This window comes from Nuphar pumila, chromosome 17 (assembly GCF_984573655.1).
Source record: "Nuphar pumila chromosome 17, dmNupPumi1.hap1.1, whole genome shotgun sequence".
In the NCBI taxonomy this organism is placed as follows: domain Eukaryota; kingdom Viridiplantae; phylum Streptophyta; class Magnoliopsida; order Nymphaeales; family Nymphaeaceae; genus Nuphar; species Nuphar pumila.
In genome coordinates this window covers 33715297-33742299 of record NC_143265.1, presented here as the reverse complement: position 1 = coordinate 33742299, position 27003 = coordinate 33715297, and the positions used below count along the sequence as shown (strand labels likewise).

The following is a 27003-nucleotide window of genomic DNA, read 5'->3' as shown; positions in this document are numbered from 1 at the left end:
ATCTGATGCAGGCATCATTATTCTTCTTCTCTATGTGGACGATATGATCATCACCGGAGGCGACAAACAGGGAGTTGCAAATATCAAATCTCTTCTTACCACTCACTTTGAAATGACTGACTTAGGTTTATTAAGATATTTTTTAGGCATTGAAGTTGCTTATTCCCCTCGGGGGTATTTGATATCTCAATCTAAATTTGCTCTTGATATCGTTTCCAGGTCTGGAATTACAGATGATAAGAAAGTAGACACTCCAGAAGTTGTCAATGTTAAAATGAAAATTGATGATGGAGAACTTCTTGATGATCCTACTCCTTATAGACAACTTGTTGGAGCTCTTTCTTATCTTTCCATTACTAGGCCAGATATAACTCATGCGGTTCATACAGTCAGTCAGTTTCAGCATGCTCCCACCTCCGTGCACATGGGAGCGATTTTGCGTATTATTAGATACTTAAAATCCTTTCTTTCACGAGGACTCTTGTTGTCTACTTCATCTTAATTAAATTTAATTGCATATACTGATGCTGACTGGGGAGGTGATCCCAATAATACACACTCAACTACTGGTTTTTGTGTGTTCCTAGGTGAAACCTTAATTTCGTGGAGGTGCAAGAAGCAACAGAAAGTCTCTCTTTCCTCCACCGAAGCTGAATACAGAGCCATGGCAACCACCACTATGGAGGTTGTTTGGCTCAGACGATTGCTAGCGGATATGGGAGCTAAAGCAACGCAAGCTTTAAAGATGTGCTGTGACAACAAAAGTGCGATCTACATTGCAAGCAACCGGACATTCCATGAGCGCACTAAACACATTGAGATGGACTGTCACTATGTCAGAGAGGAATACTTACATGGAACCATTGATCTGCCATATGTTACATTAGAATATCAATTAGCAGACTTCTTCACCAAGCCTCTCGCTGCTCCCAAATTTCACTTCCTCTTAGACAAACTTTCGCTCATTGTACCGTAAGTTTGAAGGGGAGTGTTAAAATGTAAACTGCAATATATATATATATATATATATATATTATTTAATATTATTATATTTTCTTTTTCTATTTTTTTATTTTCTTTTTTTAGCATCTAGTTCAATAGAAACTAGATATTTTGATCCAGTCAAGTTCCTGTTGGAACTTGACTGTGCAAGTAGCTGTTGGACTGTAGTACAATAGCTATAATAAATGTTGTTGGACTATAGTCCAACAGCTATAATAATAAATGCTGTTGGACTGTAGTCCAACAGCTATATTAAGAGACGTTGGAATCCAACGTCTCTTTTTGGAGAGCTCAAAATGAGCTCTCCTCTCTCCCATTTTTTTGTATATATAGGGGTGAACCCCTTCAATGTAAATAACCATGCTTCTTAAGCATTTTGTTCATGAATAAAGTATTATTTATTTTTCAAGTGTTCTTCCCTTTATACCCTTTCAAGGGTCATGCTTGTAGTGTCTCCAATAGACACTTGTTTGTGAGTTATTTGTGCATTTGTTGAAGACCACCATTTTATTACATACGGGTCATAACACAACAACTTCATCCTACGCTTCAGCTTCATTATGTTGCATCGTTTTTTGGTTGGTGGTTTAAAACTTTAAATAAAGAAATTCAATTAATTTTTTCACTCGGTGCTTTTTTCTTATGGTGTAAAACATCATATTTTAGTCAACTTCCACACATGGGAATAGTAAATAGAACATGTTAAACATTATTTTTGATATGTTCTATTTACTATTTTCATGTATTAAATTTGACTGAAATATGATCTTTTATACTTTCTAGACAACATTTATTTTCACTAATTGTGAGCAGTTGATTTTCACTGTCTCAAAAATAGGATCTTATGATCTATGTAACAGGGACACGACACTTAGGGTGCCGTACCTGTGTCGACACGGGTACTGGTACCTGGACACGACATTTTCCCTGTCCTATATTATATTATATATTTTCAGTATATATTTTAGATATATAATATATATTTAGATATATAATATATATTTTAGATATATAATATATATATTTTTAGTATATATTTAGCCGTGTCCCCGTACCCACATTTTTTGGAATTGCTGTGTCGTACCCTTTGAACCCGTACCCATACCCGCACCCTTACCCAGGTGACATAGCTTATGATGTATTAGACATGATAAAACCTTCTAACATAGTAAATAAACCATATAAACACATTTGTATGCTGTCTATATAGTTAGATCTACCATTTGGTGGCTAAATGCATAAAAACAAGAGTGTGTACCACCGTATGGTGTCATGGTATAAAACCACCTTATATTTTCCTTATATATAGTCAATAGAATATGTTTACTAGAAATATGTTTTACTAGAGCGTGAACTAGGTATTTTTGAGGTTTTTTGTTGTGAATCTGGCCTTGCAGATGCTTTGATGCGTTTCAGTGGGCTTGGGTTAGGTTTTGAGCAGAGTTGCCAGTCGAGTAAGCATGAGTGATAAGCAGAAGTCGGAAGCAGAAGCGGGAAGCGAGGCACTTTCAAAATTTTAGGAAGCGAAAAATGTGAGACGACTTAGAAGTGAACCAGGAATCATCTCGGAAGCAACCTAGAAAGCGAATCAGAAGCAACCTAGGAAGCGAGGGGGAAGCGAAAAAAGAGAAATAAATAAATAAAAAAAACTACAAAAAAGGAAAAAAGCGAGAAGCGAGGGGAAGCGCACTTTCCCACTCCCTATGGCGCTTCCTGTAACTCTGGTTTTGAGAATTAGGTGGGTTAAGTTAGGTTGAGGGTTAAGTCAAAAAGTCAATTCGGGTAACAAGGTAGGTTGGTTCTCACAAAAGTTTGGTATAAAATCTAGTATGCCCAAATGGGGTGACAAAAAAATCCCAAAAATTAGGGGATGATTTTAGACACCTTAATGAATATGAGTGCCAAATTTTAGGGTCAGGGGATTTGTATTTTGACAATTAAAAATCGGGCAAGTTGCAGGTCAAGATTAAGTTTTCTGCAGGATAGACTGGGTTTGGGTAAAACAAACCTGGTTTGTAAAATCAATATCTTCTTACGGTGATACGATAAAATTTTGATTTTTGGAGGGTTTGATATAGGTATCCTATGGGAGTTTGGATCCAAGTTTCAAACCCGAATGACTAACTGTTTGGGCTGGGCTACTTCTGCAAGTCTGACAAAAATTTAGCTATGCCAGAAAACAGATTCTGAACAGGTTTGGTCTTAGGAGGGGTTAAGGCTTAAGTGAGGCTTAGGAAAGGAATTCCAACGACTTACACATTTTAGAAAGGATGTTCTAAGGCTGGGGAAAGGTTTGGTCTGTTCGGGGTTGGCCAAGGTTCTATATACGAGGCTAGGTTGGGTCGAGATGTTGGTGCAATCCACATGAACTCAAAGTAGAAGCAGTCCTACTTTGTACTTAGGAAATTTCAGACTCAAGCAAGGTCTAAACTACCTCAATTGGTAAAGAGAAGAGCCCTTAGAGAAGGATGAATGGGTCAGGAGGTAAGGACTCACATGGGTAAGGAAGGAGAGAGGGGGACGTTAACTAGAGAGAAGAAAAGAGAAAAGAGAAGAGAAGAGAAGAGAAGAGAAGAGAAGAGAATAAGACAATTTTGAGAGAAGGGTTCTAATTCATTTTATGTTTATACATCCAAAATGAGCTCCTTTTATAGACCAAAAGATCTCTCATAAAAACATTACAAATAACAAAGCACAATTAAACAATAACACCTACTTAGATACTACCTATTTCCCTACTTAGATACTACTTATTTCCCTAATTCGCTTAATAAGGGCCCAAATTCACAAGAGTCTCTTGGGTTTCAAAGGATCATTAAGGAGAGAACCCCAAAGGGCCACATGATTTCCATGAGAGGGCTTAATGACCCTTGGGAGGCGCCAATTGGGTAAGGCCCACACATCTTCCATGTAGGCTTCTAGAGGGGATGCCCTATGTTGGCCCCACTTGCATTTATTTCTCTCATTGAATGAGGGGTACGCATGGGCGGGTCCCACATGGTTGATGTGGTGTCACTTTGGCATGGGTCTCATGTGGCTGAGGTAGCATCAACTGGTGTAACGACCCCAAACTAACCCTCGAAAAATGCAGATTTTTTTTTTAAAAACCATTGTGGAAAACCTCCCTAGGACCAGAGGCACATTAAGATTTAATATTCCTAATCCATCAACCATTTCAAACGTAGAGTCAATTTAAACTATGAATTGAACTTCATTTATTTAATCAAATAAGTCAAGAGAGTTCATAAATTTAAAATCAACTCTATTTCATCCTGTGCACATCAAAACCCCGACCACCAGATCACAAGCCTCTACTACTCTAGCTAGCCAGTTCCTCTTATCACGGAGCCTCAGTGTCTGAAAAACATTTTTAAAAAATGGGTAAGAACCAAAGTTCTTGTACGAAATCCTCTAACTTTCCAACAATAAGAAAAATAACATAAAATAAATCAAACACAAGTTTAAGAGAAATCATATGCAACAAATCATCAGAACAACGTACCATCTAAGCAATTCAAGCAAGCATTCAACAATTTCATGCTAACTCAAACATATCAAACATTTAGGGATGCATGAAATTAATGCTAAACAGTTAAGGATGCATAGATTAATGCAACATGCATGCTTAGCTTTTTAAGTTAATTATCATAATTGCTTTTGTATGCATGTCCCTATTTAAATGCACACAAATTTAATTTTCACTTTCTTACAAACTTGCAGATACTGAAAACGGATAAAGTTCTCGAGGTTCAAGAAAGTTCACAGTCATAGCTTAACACACAAATTATATTTTAATTACTGGGTTCCACACTTGTTCTTCGACCGATATCAAGAATCCTCATCATTTATCAGAATATTAGGAATCCTCACCTAATGCCAGGACATAAATGTAAATCTACAACCATTGATGCACTTTCTTGGTATATCAATAACTAAAGCTAAGTCAATAAGACCACCCCCAGGCAAAGTGGTTGAAAGTTTCCTACAACCGTGGCCGGGAACATGAACCACATATCGGGTTCTTGGGGACAACAATTGTACACGATGTTTAGTATCCTCACGGTCTCCCATGAGCACCATCCAAGGTTCTCACCCTTTCAAAGGGATACCAAGAAAGAAAATTATTATAATGTTTAGTTTCTTTTACCATTTTAATTTATCAAGAGTTCTTTACACAAGAACAATTATGCAAATCCATATGCAATAACAAATTTGGGCTCTTCCCTTATTAATTTAACAGTGTAATTAATTCAATTTTTTTTTTCAAAAATCATTTTGCAATGCATTTACAGTTTCACTAACTCAAGAACAACACATGCTTCTGTCCTTGAAATCCTTGAAAGGCCCATCAATAATTCACACATAACCACTATTCAATTGAATGACAATTTAAATGTCATTGCAAAATTTTAGTGAACATATATCACACAAAGATATTCAAGCTGGAGTCCACAATACCACATCAATGCATATCCACCACACATAAGCTAATGCACATTGAACCAAGCAACTAAAAATATTCAGATTCCTTTTACATGCATGAAAATCAGATTTTTGTGACATGCTAGGGAAATCAATTTTTAAAAATATGCCCAACTTTCATTTAGAATCAGGTTTAGTTAAACATCCACACAAACCGAATGACAACAAACAACATTCGGTTTAGATATAACTAATTATCCAAGGCCAACTGATTTTGTGGTTCCCAAAAAGGATTTGAACATTCGGAACAGCTAATAACATAATCAGTTTTGTGCTTGTTCAATGCTCTAAAAATCAGTTTTAAGAATGTTTGTGCAAACTGATAAAAAAATTAGTTTATAAGTGAGTGACTGTGCACCTCTGAAATTCAGATCTATGTGCGTAAGTGTACATATCTGAAAATCAGATCTAGGTGCGTCAATGTGCATGTCTGAAAATCAGACCTAGATGTGTCAACGTGTATTTCTGAAAATCAGATCTATATGTGTCAACGTGTATTTCTGAAAATCAGATCTAGGTGCTTGCCTTGCTCAAGTGCAAACAGATATATGCCTTGTTCGAAATCATGAACATATATATATATATATATATATATATATATATATATATATATATATATATTCTGGTCGACGTATGTATGCATATATATTTCGGATTCAGAGATCCCATCCAAATCTGAAGATTCAAGAGAATTCAAGAACTCAAACTTGATGGGTTCTAGGCATATGCAGTAGCAAACAATTTTACATGCCCATAAAAATTTTACACAGTAAAAAGAATCAGTAAAGAACTAACAACCGAAAATACTTTTTCAATCTAAGAGTGATCTGAACCTGTCTGCATTGAAACTGTTTGTAACTAACATGGTTAAATGCTTATTTCAATTTCTACAGATTGCAAAACAAATTCAGGCTGTAATTAAAATATACAATCAGATTCAAAAACATGCTGATAAATACTTACAAAATACAACATAATTCACAAATCTGATTCATGCGGGTGTGCACAGCACACAACCGTGGGTATGCATGACACACACCACGTACCAGTTTCTATATACATTTTTTTTTGGCGCGTGTGCACACAGCACACATACTTCCAAGGATAAAACCTTGATGCCTGAACACGCAAATCAAGCTGTAATTTCACAGGTTTAATTAATACATCACAGTTAAATAAATCTGGACAGCATCAGTCAACTCCCACACGCATATTAATTTCATGCTAAGTTATGTCTAAAAATGATAACTAGTTAAAACCTCAACCAAAAATAAAAATAAAAGTTCAGACTTTTTAAAAAAATTCATGTCTACGCTAAAAAAAATGACAGCTAGATTAACAGTATATATATATATATATATATATATATATATATATATATATATATATATATATATATATATATATATATATATATATATATATATATATGTGTGTGTGTGTGTGTGTGTGTGTGTGTGTGTGTGTGTGTAGATACTTATATATAGGCTGAAAAGAAAATCGACTCTATCAATGTAGTTCCAGATTTGATAACGTTGATAAATCTGTATAGAAATATACGATTTGATTTCTCTTCAAACCTATACTTTCAGTTTACATAGATCTTTCCACTCATCGGAATAGATAGAGAATCCGGTACCTTGTTTTGATGATTCATGAAAAAGAAGTTAGAAGACGAAGAAGAAGTTGATGGTGGTGACGTTGAGGAGGTACACACTGCACCTCTCTTTCTCTCTCTTTTCTTTCCACTTTCTCTCTCTCTCTTTTCTTTCCTTTTTTCCTCTCTCTCTCTCTCTTTTCTCTTTTTTTTTTTCAGCTCACGATTTTTGAGAGGGGTTTAATCTCTCTTTTTTTTATAAAGAGAGAGGTTTCCCTTATTAGGGGGTGACACCCCCTTCTAGTTAGTTAGGGGTAGAGTTCTACCCAAAGTAGAACTCTATCTCTACATTCTTTCTTATTATTTTTTATTTTTATTTTTATTTTTAATGAGGAGTTTCCTTCTTAAGGGGTGACGCCCCCTTCTAGAAGGATTGCTTGAAGGTAGAACTCTACCCTATCATATCCTCTTTAAATATATAAATATATACATTTTACTTATATATATGTTTCTTAAAGTTTAAATTCATTTTTGTGTTTTAAATAAGTTATGAGTCCAGGTTGGATCCATGATCCAAATCCACATTCATTTGGTTCTCAGCCTATACATGACACTAGTCAATATGGATCCCAAACTAGATCCAGATCCATATTGATGTCAATCCAAATGTAAATATTGCGGGTCGATTCTGATCCAAATCGAAAAAGACCCAGAATAGAGGCCGGTCAAATCAGAAAAATGTATTTTCTGAACCAACCTATGTCCAAATTCGACAAATCAGATCTCTTACGAGATCTACGTTACATAACGGATTTAATTACGGTCCTAGATCCATTTCACTCCTAAATTTTGCCTGAATTTAACCTAAATTTTGCTCGAATTTAAAAGTCCAAAATAAATAAAATTCACATGTTTTGCATATCATATTTAGACATCTTCAGTGGGCCCTGGACAGGTCCGGACCTCCATTGACGTCAGCCATATTTAATTATTTTCAACAATTTCGACATATTAAATATAACTATTTAATTAAAAATAGTATTTTTGAGCTTAAAAATATAGGAAAAATTACAAGATATTACAACTGGAGCTTGGATAACGGATCCAGATCCACCACACTTGGACCCGTTTGCATGATTTGGACCTTTGGAGTTGGATCGGGCTTACTCGAGACTGGGTCCGTATCACGTTCGACAATCCATTTGTAAGGAATTGACTGTGGGATCATGTATTTTTGATAAAAAATATGATTTTTGGATGCTCGAATATTTACAATAATTTTGAGCCATCAATTTTCAAGCCTTAAAAGGCTTTGCATATGTGTTTTAATTGGCCGATCCAAGAGTCAGTCCCCATATGCCTGAGCATGTGGATCACATCCGTGTGGTGAAATTTAAGAAAAAAATAAAAACTCAGAAAAATCTCGGTTCACACTCCGTTAAATATATTCTAGTGATTGCATATATATAAATATTTAAAATATAGATATTGCCAATATTTTTAAAATATCATGATATTACCACTGTATTTTGGACAAACAATATTATAGGTAAAATATCATGATATTTTGAAAATATCGCCAATTTGATAATATCGCAGTATTCTCGTGATAATATCACAATATTATCAAATATTGTTACTGTTTTTATTTATTTTCTACATCTTAAACATGTTTTTCTTCTTTATCTTGCATTTTTTACTTATTTTTTTATTATATATCTATTTTATTATCTAAACATGATACTTTCTTACTTATTTTTGTTATTTTTAGATATTTTTTAATTTTTTTAATCCCTGAGATTTTTCCAAGATTTATCATTAAACCTATAATATTGCAAGAAATAGCCGATATTGATATTTGTGACTATGATATATATACCCTCGTGAGTAAGGAACAGAGTTACCGGAAGCGCCTAGGCGTATGGGGAAGCGCGCTTCCCCGATACGTGATTCGGAAGCGCGAAATGTCGCACTTCCGAAATGCGTGGGGAAGCATCCCCTTTTTTGGGAAGCGCGCTTCCCATTTATGGGAAGCACGCTTCCCCCTCGCTTCCCCATTTTTTTTATTTTTTTCGCTTCCTCCTCGCTTCCGGTTCGCTTCCTAGGTCGCTTCCGAGATGGTTCGTAATTTTCTTCTAAGTGGTCCCACACTTCCCCGCTTCTTAAATTTTTGAAAGTGCCTCGCTTCCCGTATCGCTTCCCGCTCCCACTTCCTCGACTGGTAACTCTGGTAAGGAACCCCCCCTCCAGTTGGAACTCATAGTGGGGGATGTTTTGACCAAATCTAATCTCATGGATGTGTTCTGCATGGTCAAAATCATAGGAATCAACTCTTGGATTGTAGTTTTTTTGACGTAAAACATGATTTTATAAGGGTTAAAAATTTGGTACATCATAGGCTGTTGATTTTTAAGGCCCTACAAAATCTTACATACATGTTAGAATAACATGATCCAAGCACCAATTTCTACTAAGTTACTAACCCAAACATGTAGGTCACATCTCTGGAGGGTCTGATGTGCAAAAACATTAAAAAAGTAAAAAATGTTACAGTTTTCTACTAGTGGATGTATACGGGCGTAACATCGAATGAATGCCTCGTCAAAAAATGTTAGATGCACCTGGCGTGTCCGATTCTACTAAAAAATGACTTTTAGCGCGGTCACAACTGCCACTAAAGGTAATTTCTTTTACACTTTGTGAATGCTGCCGATCGTGCACGGCATGCGCACACCCGATACAACAAGTTTGATGTTACACTGGTTCATATATATATATATATGTGTGTGAGAGAGAGAGAGAGAGAGAGAGAGAGCCATGCATCTAATAATCTTATCTAGTTACTGTCTGAAATGTCTGTTTGTAACTTTATATGGTTGCATCAGAGCTTTGTTTATTTTTCTGACAATCATTTTTTGCATTTCAGTGGGTAAAATGCATTCATCTGACTGATGTTTATCATTTCCATCATCTGATCAATATGCTTCTCAAGTATGGATACACGAAGGGAAGCACACTGTTTGGTTATGGTTATGACTTCAGGCAAAGCAATAGGTATGTAGTCTCTATTAGTTTGAACCAGGAATTCTTAAGTTGAAACCTTAGACCATTTGCAATAAACTGATGTAGCTTTGTCTCGCTGCATGATCTGTTCTACCTCTTTTTAGCGTCTTTCAAAACTCGAAATATTAGGCATTTGCAGTCAAACTGAAAATTTGCATTAGTCACTGTAATTTTTCACTTGCTTGTTGATCATGTTGTTTAGGACTGACAAGGTAATCGACGGCCTGAAAATAAAGTTGGAAACTGCTTACAAGGCATCTGGGGGGAGGAAAGTGAATATAATCTCACATTCAATGGGTGGACTGCTTGTGTTATGTTTCTTGTCACTTCATAAAGATGTATGTGTTTCTTGTTGTAATTATCATTCAGGTTATTTGTACATAGTTTGTATCTGATAGGTTTAGGCCTTTCATCTTTACATGTTGGTTCACATATTGTGCATTCTGTTTTTTTTAGCTGTTTGAGAAGTATGTGAACAAGTGGATCTGCATTGCTTGCCCCTTTCAAGGTAATGTTTAACTGACTTCATTTACTATATGTCCATTTTGTGGTGTTTGGAGATTCTGTTTGTTTCTGATTATGTTATAAGTATTTTATGTATCTACTTTGAATTGATTTATTAGTCACTAGACTCTTATCTAAAGTTAATGCTTGTATTATAACAGGTGCACCAGGATGCATCAATGATTCACTTTTAACGGGTCTCCAATTTGTTTATGGTTTTGAAAGCTTCTTGTTTGTATCCAGATGGACAATGCATCAACTGGTAACTTTTTACTCCATTCAAGTTTTTTCATTATATGACTACTATGGCATTTCTTCCTTTGTAATTAAAGATTGAAGGGTATGTTAAAACACATTCATTGACACAAGTGACCATTAACCTGTGAACAACCATGTATAAGAAAAGAATATAAATTTTTGTGCAAGTCATGAAAAAATCCACCCACCCATGAATATGGTTATAGATGAATGAAACAACAATGTACAAACCATCTAACATTTATCCTGTTATCCATCTCCATGGAAATCTCCATCTGTCAAATGTCAAATTATGTACGCTCTGAACAGGAACACAATCCATGGTTTTCCTTTCCTGAATCACCTCTTTGTTTTTTACCCACTCTCCCTGTCTCCCTTAATGCATCACTTCTATTTTGTATGTCAGAGCTGTAATGAAATATGCGGAAAAGCAAAGAGTGCATTAAGCACTTACAACATCCACTAATGAACAAACAAAAGGGCTAACACCCAAACCCACAAGAGACAACACAACATAAAAATATAAATGTCTCTTATTGAAAAGAGAGAGAGCTCTCAAGAGTAAAGAATACAAGAGGGGTTCACCCCTATTTATACACAAAAGGAGAGGAGGAGTGGCCTTGGGGTCTTAAAAGAAGAGCCACCTAGGGGCTCCCATGGAGTCGTTGGGAGCCCCCAACGGTCACAAATGTGACCGTTGGGGGCCCCATCGACTCCATGGTGGGGCCCCTTTTAGGTGGGCAAAAATACAAAAAAGAAAAAATAAAAAAAGAAAAAAGAATTTACAAAAAATAAAGAAAAGAAACAAGTACCCCTATCGGGTACTTGTGAAATGACTAAAATACCCCTATCGGGTATTTTAGATAATACATATATATATATGTATATAAACATATACATATATATATATATATGAATTACATATATTTTAACACCCTCCCTCAAGCTTTACGGGGATATAACCGAAAGCTTGTTAAGGAGAAACAAAAAACGAGCAGCAAGGGCCTTAGTGAAGAAGTCCGTCAACTGGTACTCAGATGTGACGTAAGGTAGTGCTATGGTTCCTCTCAGGTATTCATCACGTACGTAATGGCAGTCCATCTCAATATGCTTAGTACACTCATGGAAGGTGTGATTGCTTGCAATATAAATTGCACTTTTGTTATCACAACACATCTTCGAAGGAGTAGAGATGACAATGGCCATATCACCGAGAAGACTTCTTAGCCATACAAGTTCCATGGTTGTAGTGGCCATAGCACGATATTCCGCTTCCGTTGAGGAAAATGATACTTTGTGATGCTTCTTGCATCTCCAAGAAATCATAGTCACCTAAGAAAACACAAAATCCCGTAGTTGAGACTCGGTCATTGGGATTTCCTCCCCAATCAGCATCAGTATAAGCAATTAAATCAAGTGATGGGGAGGAGGAAAGAAAAACTCCCTTAGTTATGGTGTTTTTGATATATCTGACGATCCTTAAGACTGCACTCATGTGCATGGTTGTAGGAGCATGTTGAAACTGACTGACATAGTGGACAACATGAGCTATGTCTGGCCGAGTAATGGATAAGTAGGTTAGAGACCCAACAAGTTTCCGGTAGGGAGTAGGATCCTCGAGAGGTGTTCCATCTTCCAACCTTAATTTTGCATTGATGACTTCAGGGGTTTCTGTCTTCTTATCATCGGAGATACCAGATTTGGAACAAATGTCAGCAACCAGTTTCATCTGAGAGAGAATGTACCCTCGAGGAGAGTACGCCACTTCAATCCCTAAAAAATATCTTAAAAAACCAAGATCAGACATCTCAAAATGTTTTTTTAAAACTTTCTTAATATCATAAATTCCTTGCTCATCACTTCCAGTGATGATCATATCATCAACATAAAGTAGTAAAATAACTACTAAAGACCCTGCACTTTTCACAAACAAATCAGTGTCAGTATAACATGAACGAAAATTCAAACTTGTCATTACATTACTAAATCTATCATGCCAAGCCTTTGGGGCTTGTTTTAAACCATATAATGCCTTTTTAAGTTTGAGAATTTTATTTTTACCAATACATACTCCTGGTGGGGGATCCATGTAAACTTCTTCATTTAATTCGCCATTTAGAAATGCATTCTTAACATCTAGTTGATAGATAGGCCATTTTTTCACTGACGCAATGGCAATAAGAGTCCTAACATTAGTCATTCTAGCAACAGGTGCGAAGGTTTCTTCATAATCTATACCATATTCTTGAGCATATCCTTTAGCTACTAACCGTGCTTTATAACGTTCTAATGAACCATCACTCTTAGTTTTAATTTTGAAGACCCATCTACATCCAATTGATTTCTTTCCAGTGGGTAACGAAGTTATTTCCCAAGTTTTTGCCTTTTCAAGGGCACTAAGCTCTAAGTTCATGGCTTCAACCCATTGGGGAATGTTTTTGGCCTTATTATAGTGTGAAGGTTCATGAAATGAGTGCAACGCAATTAGACACGCTCTATATCTTGGAGTTAGGGACTCATAGGAAACAAACCTATTAGGAGGATTGGAGATCCGACCGGATCTCCTTAGAGAGGTTTCTTCTATGTTGGATCCTTGAGAGTATTTTTCTAAGGCGCTCATTTGAGTTTGTTGACCACGCCTAACATAGGTTTGTATTGGTCTATCACTTTCATCTATAACATTGTCAAGAGGAATATCCTCTAGCTCATTCAAAGATTCATTAGAGATTTCCTCTTCTTGAGGAGTCTCATCTTCTTGAGATAGAAGATCAAATAAAAAAACATATTCACTTTCGTCAATATCTTTAGTTTTCACAAAACCATTTTCATTTTCCAAAAAGGTTACATCTTTGGATACATAGAGTTTGTTATTTTTCAAGTCAAAACATCTAAAACCCTTTTGATTTTCTCCATATCCTAAGAAAACACATTCAATAGCTTTAGGAGATAATTTGTCCCGTTTATGTGTAAGGACAAAACATTTACATCCAAAAATTCTTAATCTATTGAAATCGGGTGTTCTTTCAAATAGTTTTTCATATGGAGATGTATTTTGTAAGGATGAAGATATCATTCTATTTATTAAGTAAGTTGAGGTTAAGGCCGCTTCGGCCCAAAAACTCTTTGGAATTTCTTTGGAAATAAGGAGTGTCCTAGTGGTTTCCATGATGTGTCTATGCTTTCTTTCGGCTAAGCCGTTTTGTTGGGGAGTCCTAGGACACGATCTTTGATGACAAATTCCATTTACTTCTAAATAATTTTGAAATTCATTTGATAAATATTTTCCACCCGAATCGGATCTAAGAGTAGAGATATTACTTGAAAATTGATTTTTAAGTATCATATGAAATTTTTTAAAGAAGTCAAAGACTTCGGATTTTAAATTGAGAAAGTAGATCCATACATACCTAGTGAAGTCATCAATGAAAGTAACGTAGTAGGAGTACCCTCCTTTAGACATGACCGGGGAAGGACCCCAAACGTCCGAATGGACTAACTCAAAAAGTCTTTTGGACACAAAAGTTCGGTTTGGAAAAGGAGTAGATTTCATTTTGCCAAAAATACAACTCTTGCAAAAAAAATGTTTTTCATTACAAAATTTCTTTCCAAATGGAAAAGAGTACATTTTTGAGAAACTTGGATGTCCAAGTCTTTGATGCCAAATTTCAATATTTTTATCTTGGACATGGTTACAAAAAGAGTTAGTGGAGAGTTTCAAGTTGCTCATGTAATAGAGATCTCCCCTCCTATGGCCTTGCCCAATCTGCTTCCCAGACCGGAGATCCTGTATAGAGCAATCCTTAGTTGAGAAGGAGATTTCACATCTATGATCACATATTTGAGCAACAGAGAGGAGATTTAAATTAAGTTGAGGTACAACTCTCACGTTTGGCACAAAGAAATCTTTTGAAAAGTTTAAAGTTCCAAAACTTTTTACTTGTAAAGATGTACCATCAGCAGTTGAAACATAGGAGTTTTTCTAATTATTACACAAATCGGAAAGCTCATTTTCAAGTGGGGTCATATGAAAGGAAGCTCCAGAGTCAAGGATCCAAGAAGACATACCTGGAGGAGAGGAAGAAGCTATGGCGGCACCCGAGGTTGATGGTATCTTGAGTAGAGTTTGTAGTGCTTCCGATAGTTGAGCAAGAGAAAAATATTCCTTTCCTTTGATGGTTTCCTCTTTCTTTTGAGTAGCTTCTTCAACGGAAGCAACCTTATTTTTAGGTGCTTCATTCAACTTAGGGCAATTAGGTCTTATATGACCCGACTCTTGACAATGATGGCAAATGGCTTTTCTATAGTTGCCATTATAATTATTTTGCCTTCCAAAATGTGGAGGTTTGTAAGCTTTCATATGGTTGCCGGGTTTTGATACGGCCAAGACATCATCTCCTCCTTTAATCATGCCAAGACGAGTTTCTTCTTGGCATATTTCGGCTATGACATCTTCCAAGTGAAGAGACTTAGATCTATGTAGGAGGGAAGATCTAACTTGTTTATATTCGGGCCTAAGCCCATGTAAAAATTGGAAAAAGTGCTCTTTTTCCATTTGTTCTCTCCTTAATTCCACATCCACACTAGAAACCCATTTTGGTTCTAGTAAAGATAGTTCATCCCATAGGGGACCAAGAGTGCTAAAGTAATCCCTTACACTCATTTCTCCTTGCTTGATAGTCCGAATTTTTTCTTGAAGAAAGAATTGACGAGCAAGGTCTTTTTGAGTAAACATACCTTTCATAAAGAACCATGCTTCATTAGCCATCCGAAACTTGGCAATGTTGGCGCAAATCTTGAGCTCCACATTGTTCATGAATCAAGCTAGAATCTTGGCATGCTTACTTTCCCAATCTTCCACTTTAGATTGGTGATCTTCAATGGCCTTCATGCGGGCATTTCCTTCAAGAGCTTTTTCTTGATCACCATCCATCTTAGTTAGTTGGAGTTGTGGTTCCGGAATGGTGCCCATAACGTATCCCAAAAGTTTTTTACCTTTGAGGTTGTTCTCCATGGCGGCGGCCCACATCATGTACTTGGAGCCATTGAGCTTGAAGGAGAGATCAATCTTTTGTTCTCCTTCCATTTTAATCACTCACAAGAGGATAAATGAAGAGAGATACAACAAGAAAAAAGTACAGCTACACAACTAGCTATATTAAGAAGAAGAGCATACACAAGGCTCTGATACCATGTAATGAAATATGCGGAAAAGCAAAGAGTGCATTAAGCACTTACAACATCCACTAATGAACAAACAAAAGGGCTAACACCCAAACCCACAAGAGACAACACAACATAAAAATATAAATGTCTCTTATTGAAAAGAGAGAGAGCTCTCAAGAGTAAAGAATACAAGAGGGGTTCACCCCCTATTTATACACAAAAGAAGGAGAGGAGGAGTGGCCTTGGGGTCTTAAAAGAAGAGCCACCTAGGTGTAATAAAATGATGGTCTTCAACAAATGCACAAATAACTCACAAACAAGTGTCTATTGGAGACACTACAAGCATGACCCTTGAAAGGGTATAAAGGGAAGAACACTTGAAAAATAAATAATACTTTATTCATGAACAAAATGCTTAAGAAGCATAGTTCTTTACATTGAAGGGGTTCACCCCTATATATACAAAAAATGGGAGAGAGAGGAGAGCTCATTTTGAGCCCTCCAAAAAGAGACGTTGGATTCCAACGTCTCTTAATATAGTTGTTGGACTACAGTCCAACAACATTTATTATTATAGCTGTTAGACTATAGTCCAACAACATTTATTATAGCTGTTGGACTACACTCCAACAGTTACTTGCACAGTCAAGTTCCAACAGGAACTTGACTGGATCAAAATATCTAGTTTCTATTGAACTAGATGCTAAACAAGAAAATAAAAAAATAGAAAAATAAAATAATAAAAGAAAATATAATAATATTAAATAATATATATATATATATATATATATATATATATATATATATATATATATATATATATTGCAATTTACATTTTAACACCCCTTCAAACTTACGGTACAATGAGCGAAAGTTTGTCTAAGAGGAAGTGAAATCTGGGAGCAGCGAGAGGCTTGGTGAAGAAGTCTGCTAATTGATATTCTGATGTAACATATGGCAGATTAATGGTTCCATGTAAGTATTCCTCTCTGACATAGTGATAGTCCATCTCAATGTGTTTAGTGCGCAGATTAATGGCAGATTAATGGTTCCATGTAAATCAAAATTTTATCGTATCACCGTAAGAAGATATTGATTTTACAAACCAGGTTTGTTTTACCCAAACCCAGTCTATCCTGCAGAAAACTTAATCTTGACCTGCAACTTGCCCGATTTTTAATTGTCAAAATACAAATCCCCTGACCCTAAAATTTGGCACTCATATTCATTAAGGTGTCTAAAATCATCCCCTAATTTTTGGGATTTTTTTGTCACCCCATTTGGGCATACTAGATTTTATACCAAACTTTTGTGAGAACCAACCTACCTTGTTACCCGAATTGACTTTTTGACTTAACCCTCAACCTAACTTAACCCACCTAATTCTCAAAACCAGAGTTACAGGAAGCGCCATAGGGAGTGGGAAAGTGCGCTTCCCCTCGCTTCTCGCTTTTTTCCTTTTTTGTAGTTTTTTTTATTTATTTATTTCTCTTTTTTCGCTTCCCCCTCGCTTCCTAGGTTGCTTCTGATTCGCTTTCTAGGTTGCTTCCGAGATGATTCCTGGTTCACTTCTAAGTCGTCTCACATTTTTCGCTTCCTAAAATTTTGAAAGTGCCTCGCTTCCCGCTTCTGCTTCCGACTTCTGCTTATCACTCATGCTTACTCGACTGGCAACTCTGCTCAAAACCTAACCCAAGCCCACTGAAACGCATCAAAGCATCTGCAAGGCCAGATTCACAACAAAAAACCTCAAAAATACCTAGTTCACGCTCTAGTAAAACATATTTCTAGTAAACATATTCTATTGACTATATATAAGGAAAATATAAGGTGGTTTTATACCATGACACCATACGGTGGTACACACTCTTGTTTTTATGCATTTAGCCACCAAATGGTAGATCTAACTATATAGACAGCATACAAATGTGTTTATATGGTTTATTTACTATGTTAGAAGGTTTTATCATGTCTAATACATCATAAGCTATGTCACCTGGGTAAGGGTGCGGGTATGGGTACGGGTTCAAAGGGTACGACACAGCAATTCCAAAAAATGTGGGTACGGGGACACGGCTAAATATATACTAAAAATATATATATTATATATCTAAAATATATATTATATATCTAAATATATATTATATATCTAAAATATATACTGAAAATATATAAGATAATATAGGACAGGGAAAATGTCGTGTCCAGGTACCAGTACCCGTGTCGACACAGGTACGGCACCCTAAGTGTCGTGTCCCTGTTACATAGATCATAAGATCCTATTTTTGAGACAGTGAAAATCAACTGCTCACAATTAGTGAAAATAAATGTTGTCTAGAAAGTATAAAAGATCATATTTCAGTCAAATTTAATACATGAAAATAGTAAATAGAACATATCAAAAATAATGTTTAACATGTTCTATTTACTATTCCCATGTGTGGAAGTTGACTAAAATATGATGTTTTACACCATAAGAAAAAAGCACCGAGTGAAAAAATTAATTGAATTTCTTTATTTAAAGTTTTAAACCACCAACCAAAAAACGATGCAACATAATGAAGCTGAAGCGTAGGATGAAGTTGTTGTGTTATGACCCGTATGTAATAAAATGGTGGTCTTCAACAAATGCACAAATAACTCACAAACAAGTGTCTATTGGAGACACTACAAGCATGACCCTTGAAAGGGTATAAAGGGAAGAACACTTGAAAAATAAATAATACTTTATTCATGAACAAAATGCTTAAGAAGCATGGTTATTTACATTGAAGGGGTTCACCCCTATATATACAAAAAAATGGGAGAGGAGAGCTCATTTTGAGCTCTCCAAAAAGAGACGTTGGATTCCAACGTCTCTTAATATAGCTGTTGGACTACAGTCCAACAGCATTTATTATTATAGCTGTTGGACTATAGTCCAACAACATTTATTATAGCTATTGTACTACAGTCCAACAGCTACTTGCACAGTCAAGTTCCAACAGGAACTTGACTGGATCAAAATATCTAGTTTCTATTGAACTAGATGCTAAAAAAAGAAAATAAAAAAATAGAAAAAGAAAATATAATAATATTAAATAATATATATATATATATATATATATATATATATATATTGCAGTTTACATTTTAACACTCCCCTTCAAACTTACGGTACAATGAGCGAAAGTTTGTCTAAGAGGAAGTGAAATTTGGGAGCAGCGAGAGGCTTGGTGAAGAAGTCTGCTAATTGATATTCTAATGTAACATATGGCAGATCAATGGTTCCATGTAAGTATTCCTCTCTGACATAGTGACAGTCCATCTCAATGTGTTTAGTGCGCTCATGGAATGTCCGGTTGCTTGCAATGTAGATCGCACTTTTGTTGTCACAGCACATCTTTAAAGCTTGCGTTGCTTTAGCTCCCATATCCGCTAGCAATCGTCTGAGCCAAACAACCTCCATAGTGGTGGTTGCCATGGCTCTGTATTCAGCTTCGGTGGAGGAAAGAGAGACTTTCTGTTGCTTCTTGCACCTCCACGAAATTAAGGTTTCACCTAGGAACACACAAAAACCAGTAGTTGAGTGTGTATTATTGGGATCACCTCCCCAGTCAGCATCAGTATATGCAATTAAATTTAATTAAGATGAAGTAGACAACAAGAGTCCTCGTGAAAGAAAGGATTTTAAGTATCTAATAATACGCAAAATCGCTCCCATGTGCACGGAGGTGGGAGCATGCTGAAACTGACTGACTGTATGAACCGCATGAGTTATATCTGGCCTAGTAATGGAAAGATAAGAAAGAGCTCCAACAAGTTGTCTATAAGGAGTAGGATCATCAAGAAGTTCTCCATCATCAATTTTCATTTTAACATTGACAACTTCTGGAGTGTCTACTTTCTTATCATCTGTAATTCCAGACCTGGAAACGATATCAAGAGCAAATTTAGATTGAGATATCAAATACCCCCGAGGGGAATAAGCAACTTCAATGCCTAAAAAATATCTTAATAAACCTAAGTCAGTCATTTCAAAGTGAGTGGTAAGAAGAGATTTGATATTTGCAACTCCCTGTTTGTCGCCTCCGGTGATGATCATATCGTCCACATAGAGAAGAAGAATAATGATGCCTGCATCAGATTTCTTAACAAACAAAGCAGTGTCAGTTAAACAAGGTTGAAAACCAATATCAAGCATAACATGACTAAATCGGTCATACCAGGCTTTTGGAGCCTGTTTAAGACCATAAAGAGCTTTTTCTAGACGAAGAGCTTTACCCTTAGGGATACTAATACCAGGTGGGGCTTCCATGTATACTTCTTCAACGAGATTCTCATTCAGGAAAGCATTTTTGACATCTAATTGAAAGATAGGCCATGTTCTAATGGAGGCCAAGGCTATTAAAGTTCTAACAGTGGTCATACGGGCCACAGGAGCAAATGTTTCTTCATAATTGATGCCATACTCTTGGCATATCCTTTTGCTACTAAACGGGCCTTATATCTTTCCAGGGTCCCATCACTTTTGGTTTTGACTTTGTATACCCACCTACAACCTATAGGTTTCTTACCCGGAGGAATATCTTGTATCGTCCAAGTATTGGCCTTTTCTAGTGCATCCAATTCTATTTTCATGGCTTCTATCCATTCTATATGATTTTTTGCTTGAGAATAGGATGATGGTTCAACATATGATTGTATTAATGTAATGGCGGCCCTATACGTGGGTGAAAAAGATTCATAAGACACAAATTTTTCTGGAGGTTTAGAGATTCTAGACGTTCTTCTAGGTGAGACTTCAGAGTATTTTTGTAATGCACATGGAAGATTTTGCTCTCTACGTCTTCAATATTGTAGACTAACATCCCTATGGATTTGCTCTTCATTATCATCATTTTCAACAACAATAGGACTTTGATCATTGTCAAGGTCACATCCAACATCACATTCATTGGATTTTGAAGTTGGATCAATTAAAAACGAGTATTCAGTGACATCCTTGGATTTTTCAAATTCAAAGAAGCTTTCTTTTTCCAAAAAAGATACATTTCTTGACACATATAATTTGTCATTTTGAAAATCGAAACACCTGTAGCCTTTTTGATTATCAGCATATCCTAAAAAGGCACATGGGATTGCACGAGGAAAGAGTTTATCATTTCTGTTGGTGAAAACAAAACATTTGCATCCAAAGACTCTTAATCTAGAATAATCTGGAGTTAAATTAACAAGCTTTTCTATTGGAGTTGTATTCTTTAATGAGGAAGATGACATCCTATTAATGAGGTAGGTGGCAGTTAGGACCGCTTCAGCCCAAAAACTTTTTGAAACTTGATTTGCAATTAGCAATGTCCTAGTAGTTTCCATAATGTGCCGATGTTTGCGTTCGGCTAGGCCATTCTGTTGTGGAGTGTGTGGACATGATCTTTGATGTGTAATACCATGTAAATTGAGATAGTCTTTGAATTCGTTGGACATAAATTCTCCCCCTGAATCAGTGCGAAAAACAGAAATATCATTTTGAAACTTATTTTTAACCATTTTATGAAATATTTGGAAGTTAGCAAAGACATCAGATTTATGTTTAAGAAAATAAATCCAAGTATGTCTAGAAAAGTCATCAACAAAAATGACATAATATGTATAACCACCTTTGGAAATAACTGGTGCGGGGCCCCAAACATCCGAATGTATTAACTCAAGTGGTCGTGAGGAAACAAAAGTTCTACTAAGAAATGGTAACCTTTTCATTTTGCCAAGAATGCAGTCTTTACAAGAAAAATTTTCAGAATTACAAAATTTTTCCAAACTTGGAAAATATTGAATTTTAGACATATGAGGATGGCCAAGCCTTTTGTGCCATAAATCCAATTTTAATTTCTGAATATTATAACAAAATGCATTCTTGGGTAATTCCAAAAAGTCCATGTAATAAAGTCCTCCTTCTCTATGGCCTTCCCCAATCAGCTTCCCTGACTGGCGATCCTGTACCCAACAACCATGAGAAGAGAAGGAGATATTACATCCATAATCAGATATTTGCGAGACAGATAAGAGATTCAAATTAAGTTTAGGGATATATCTAACTTCTGGGATAAAAAATCTTTTGGATTTTTGAAGATTTTCAAAACATCCTATTCCTTTTACTTCGAGAGATGTGCCATCGGCTGTAAAAACCTTTGACACACTTGACATTCAGATAAACTATTGACATTTGGGGTCATATGAAAAGAAACACCAGAATCTAAAAGCCAAGGAAAGTTACCTGGACCGGAGAAAGATGCAACTGCCGCTCCAATTGAGGCTTCGGTTGAGGAGGATACCCCTTTGAGAAGAGTTTGAAGGATTTCCATCAGTTGAATCATAGACACAGGTGCATCTTGATCTTTTGACTCAGATTCAACAGATGCAACTCTTTTTTCTTCTCTTCTTTTTAACTTTGGACATTGAGGCCTATAGTGCCCCGGTTCATGACAATGATGACAAATAACTTTTCTTTTATCAAAGTCGTCGTTTTGCCTTCCAAAATGAGGCGGCTTGTAAGTACGAGTATTATTCCCCGGTCTAGATACAGCTAAAACGGAGTCATCATCAACTTTTGGAGTACTTTTTCTAAGTCTATTTTCCTCCATAGTGAGCTCTTCTATAGTATCAACAATAGAAGTAATTTTTCCACGATGTAAAAGGGCCGATTTGGTGGATTCAAACTCTGGCCTTAGACCATTCACAAATTGATAGAAATGTTCCATATCGAGTTGCTTTTGGCGAAGCTCGATGTCTTCGGCACAATGCCATTTGGGCTCAAGAAGAACCAACTCTTCCCAAAGTTCGGACAACTCATTATAATATTCTCGAATAGTTTTATCTTTTTTGAGTCATTGTCCGAACTTTATCTTGTAAATTGCATACATGTGCAATATCTTTAAGGGAATACATGTTTTGAGGTATTCCCAAGCCTTATCGGCATGCTCAAACTTAGCTAGACTAGAGCATTTTTTAAGGTCTATGCTATTGATGAGCCATGACATAATTTTTGCATGCCCTATCCTCCATTCTTTTCATTTCTTTTCATAAGTGGCTAACGCCTTACTCTTCTCTTCCGTTAGAGGAACCTCTTTATCACCCTCTTTCTTGGTAAGAGATAGTTTAGGTTCCAAATCGGAACCATCCACTATACCCCATAAACCTTTTCCCCAAATGTGGTGCTTCATAATCGAAGCCCACATTACATAGTTAGTATCATTTAGCTTCATAGGAATGATGGTGATCTTATCATTGTCATCCATCTTTTACAAGGGTAAGAGAGGAATAAATAGGAGGAGAGAGAGAGAAAAATAAAAAGAAAAGAAAAAGAGTAGACAAAGGAATAAGAGAGGATACAAAACCAATTTTTTTTTGTAGCACAAGTTCGCCTTTCTTCAAACAAATCTTCTTGAGCCAAGAACAAGGTGATGAAACACCTTTTGTAAATGTGGCACGGAAATCGAGGCGGAAGCACTTCAAGATCTAAGGATTTCGTAGCTCTCATACCATGTAATAAAATGGTGGTCTTCAACAAATGCACAAATAACTCATAAACAAGTTTCTATTGGAGACACTACAAGCATGACCCTTGAAAGGGTATAAAGGGAAAAACACTCGAAAAATAAATAATACTTTATTCATGAACAAATTGCTTAAGAAGCATAGTTCTTTACATTGAAGGGGTTACATTGGATTCCAACGTCTCTTAATATAGTTGTTGGACTAAAGTCCAACAACATTTATTATTATAGCTGTTGGACTATAGTCCAACTGCATTTATTATAGCTGTTGGACTACAGTCCAACAGCTACTTGCACAGTCAAGTTCCAACAGGAACTTGACTGGATCAAAATATCTAGTTTCTATTGAACTAGATGCTAAAAAAGAAAATAAAAAAATAGAAAAATAAAATAATAAAAGAAAATATAATAATATTAAATAATATATATATATATATATATATATATATATATATATATATATTGCAGTTTACATTTTAACACTAGGGGCTCCCATGGAGTCGTTGGGAGCCCCCAACGGTCACAAATGTGATCGTTGGGGGCCCCATCGACTCCATGGTGGGGCCCCTTTTAGGTGGGCAAAAATACAAAAAATAAAAAATAAAAAAAGAAAAAAGAAAAAAGAAAAAAGAATTTACAAAAAATAAAGAAAAGAAACAAGTACCCCTATCGGGTACTTGTGAAATGACTAAAATACCCCTATCGGGTATTTTAGATAATACATATATATATGTATATAAACATATACATATATATGAATTACATATATTTTAACAAGAGCTCTACCCTCCACCATATTGGAGAACAAATTATGACTTTATCATGTTCGAGATGTCCCTTTGCTTCTGTTTTTGTCCATGCGGGATGTGCAATTTTTGAAAGCCATGTCTCCCATCTCCCTTTGAAAATAATCTATTGCTTTCCCTCAAAAAAGGTGCCATTCATCAAAACTTTAAAGGTTTTCTTGAACTTGCCCGTACCCACCATATCGGCGAAGGTTGCTAGAAATCTGGATATATATATATATATATATATATATATATATATATATATATATATATATATATAGTGCATATATTTGTGTCTATATGCACATCCATAGCCTGGTGGGCTTTAAACTTGAGAATCTGAGACAAAGTTGCCAGGCGAGGAAGCGGGAGCAGGAAGTGATTTGGAAAGTGGAAGAGGAAAGCGAGGCACTTCTAAAATTTTAGGAAGCGAAAAACGCAAAATGACTTAGAAGCGAACCGAGAATCAACTCAGAAGCGAGAAGAGAAATGAACCGGAAGCAACCTAGGAATCGAACAGGAAGTGAACCAGGATTCAAAGGGAAAACAAAGAAGGAAGCGACCTAGGATTTGAGTGGGAAGCGGATAGGAATCGAACAAGAAAAGAAAATGTAATTATATTTTTCCTAATTTATCAAAATATAAAATTTATGTTATCATTGACAAAGTAAAACATGAATAGATAACATTAAAGCTGATCTATTAATCTCAAACTCATTCAAATGCATAATTGGTACCCACCATCATAGGAAATCCAGCTATTGGACTTGTGAAACACAAAAAGGTATGCAGTTCATGTATCACAGGACCAATAAATAGCAACAAAACGAAATTTAACATAGCAAAATCCAAGCACATATTAACCACAAATCCAATCAAAATTTACAATCACATAACAAGGGTTCCCTCACTTTGTTGGACGGGTGGGGGTAAAGAAGTTAGTCCAAGACCATAAAATTAGGTTAGCCACTTGGAACATAGGGTCTTTAACTGGTAAGTTGGTAGAGTTAGTAGATGTTATGTGTAGGAGAAAGATTGATATTTTATGTCTTCAAGAGACCAAATGGGTAGGTGAGAAGGCTAAAGTGATAGAACCTTGGGGATATAAGATTTGGTATACAGGAATAAATAGGAATAGGAATGGAGTAGGGATTGTTATGAGTCGTCAGTTTATAGATAATGTAGTTGAGGTCCGTAGGAAGGGTGATAGAATTTTACTTATTAAATTAGTATTAGGTACGGATATTATTAATATTATTAGTGTTTATGCACCTCAAGTAGGTTTAGATGATTCCATTAAGCATCAATTTTGGGAAGATTTAGATGGAGTAGTACAAGAGACATCTTATGGAGAAAAGCTTTTCATCGGCGGTGACCTTAATGGACATGTAGGCATTAGTAGGGATGGATTTGAGAATATCCATGGAGGCTATGGTATAGGAGAAAGAAATGAAAGTGGAGAAAGGATTTTAGATTTTTGTTTGTCCTATGATATGATCTTAGCAAACACTTGGTTTAGGAAAATGGAGTCTCACCTAGTAACATTTAAAAGTGGGGTTAATACGAGTCAAATAGATTTTTTCCTACTTAGAAAGAGAGATAGGGGTTGTTGCATCGATTGTAAGGTTATACCAGGAGAAAGTGTAGCTACACAACATAGAGTCTTAATTTTAGATCTTAGAATTAGACAATGCCGCAAAAGGGATAGACATAGGATAGATCCTAGAATTAAGTGGTGGGCACTGAAAGGAGCTAAACAAGGAATGTTTGTAGAGCAGGTAGTTAAGGAAGTTGATTGGTGTCTCGAGGAGGATTCAGAATCAATGTGGAATAAGATAGCGGGTGGTATGAGAAAAGTAGCTAAGGAGGTATTGGGTGAGTCTAAAGGCGGTGCACCACTAGGTAAGGATACATCATGGTGGAACGAGGATGTCAAATTAGCTATTAAGGTTAAAAGAGAGTGTTATAGAAATCTAAGAGTCGTGATAATGAGAATTTGGAGAAGTATATGATAGCAAAGAAGGAAGCTAAAAAAGTTGTTCGAAACGCGAGGGCTAAGGTATATAAGGAGGTTTATGACAAGTTGGATACCAAAGAAGGCGAGAAGGATATTTATAGGCTTGCAAAGATGAGAGATAGGAAATCGAAGGATTTGGGTATGGTTAGATGTATCAAAGATGAAACGCAAAGGGTTTTAGTCAAAGATGAGGAGATTAAGGAGAGATGGAAAGATTATTTGGATAAGCTATTTAATGATAGTCATGCTCAAGATCTTGGAGACTTCTCCATTCCTTTTCATGAGATAAATCGTGACTTCATGCGCAAGATTCAAAAGAAAGAAATTGCAGAGGCTTTGAAGAAAATGAAATCAAGAAGGGCAGTTGGCCCAGATGGTATACCTATCGAGGCTTGGAAATGCTTGGGAGAGAAAGGTTTAGAATGGTTGACAAATCTTTTTAACTTGATTTGGCGAACAAATAAGATGCCTAATGAGTGGAGGAAGAGTACTTTGGTGCCTTTATATAAGAATAAGGGTGATATACAAGATTGCACAAACTATCGTGGTATAAAACTCATGATTCATACTATGAAACTTTGGGAGAGGGTGATTGAGTCT

At 36.0% G+C, this 27003-nt stretch overlaps 1 protein-coding gene across 5 annotated transcripts in view; it reads left to right on the top strand.

The window, feature by feature from the left end:
* The window catches only part of LCAT3 (lecithin:cholesterol acyltransferase 3), a 118093-nt gene that overhangs the window by 11342 nt on the left and 79748 nt on the right, over window positions 1–27003 (top strand). For 3 of the 5 annotated variants that reach the window (XM_089993976.1, XM_089993977.1, XM_089993978.1), the window contains exons 3-6: window positions 10008–10135; window positions 10347–10482; window positions 10601–10652; window positions 10810–10910. In XM_089993976.1, the coding sequence (XP_089850102.1) occupies window positions 10008–10135; window positions 10347–10482; window positions 10601–10652; window positions 10810–10910 (417 nt within the window). Of the gene's footprint in view, window positions 1–7076; window positions 7194–10007; window positions 10136–10346; window positions 10483–10600; window positions 10653–10809; window positions 10911–27003 lie in introns of all 5 variants that reach the window. The other 2 variants (XM_089993979.1, XM_089993980.1) reach the window with 1 other exon arrangement.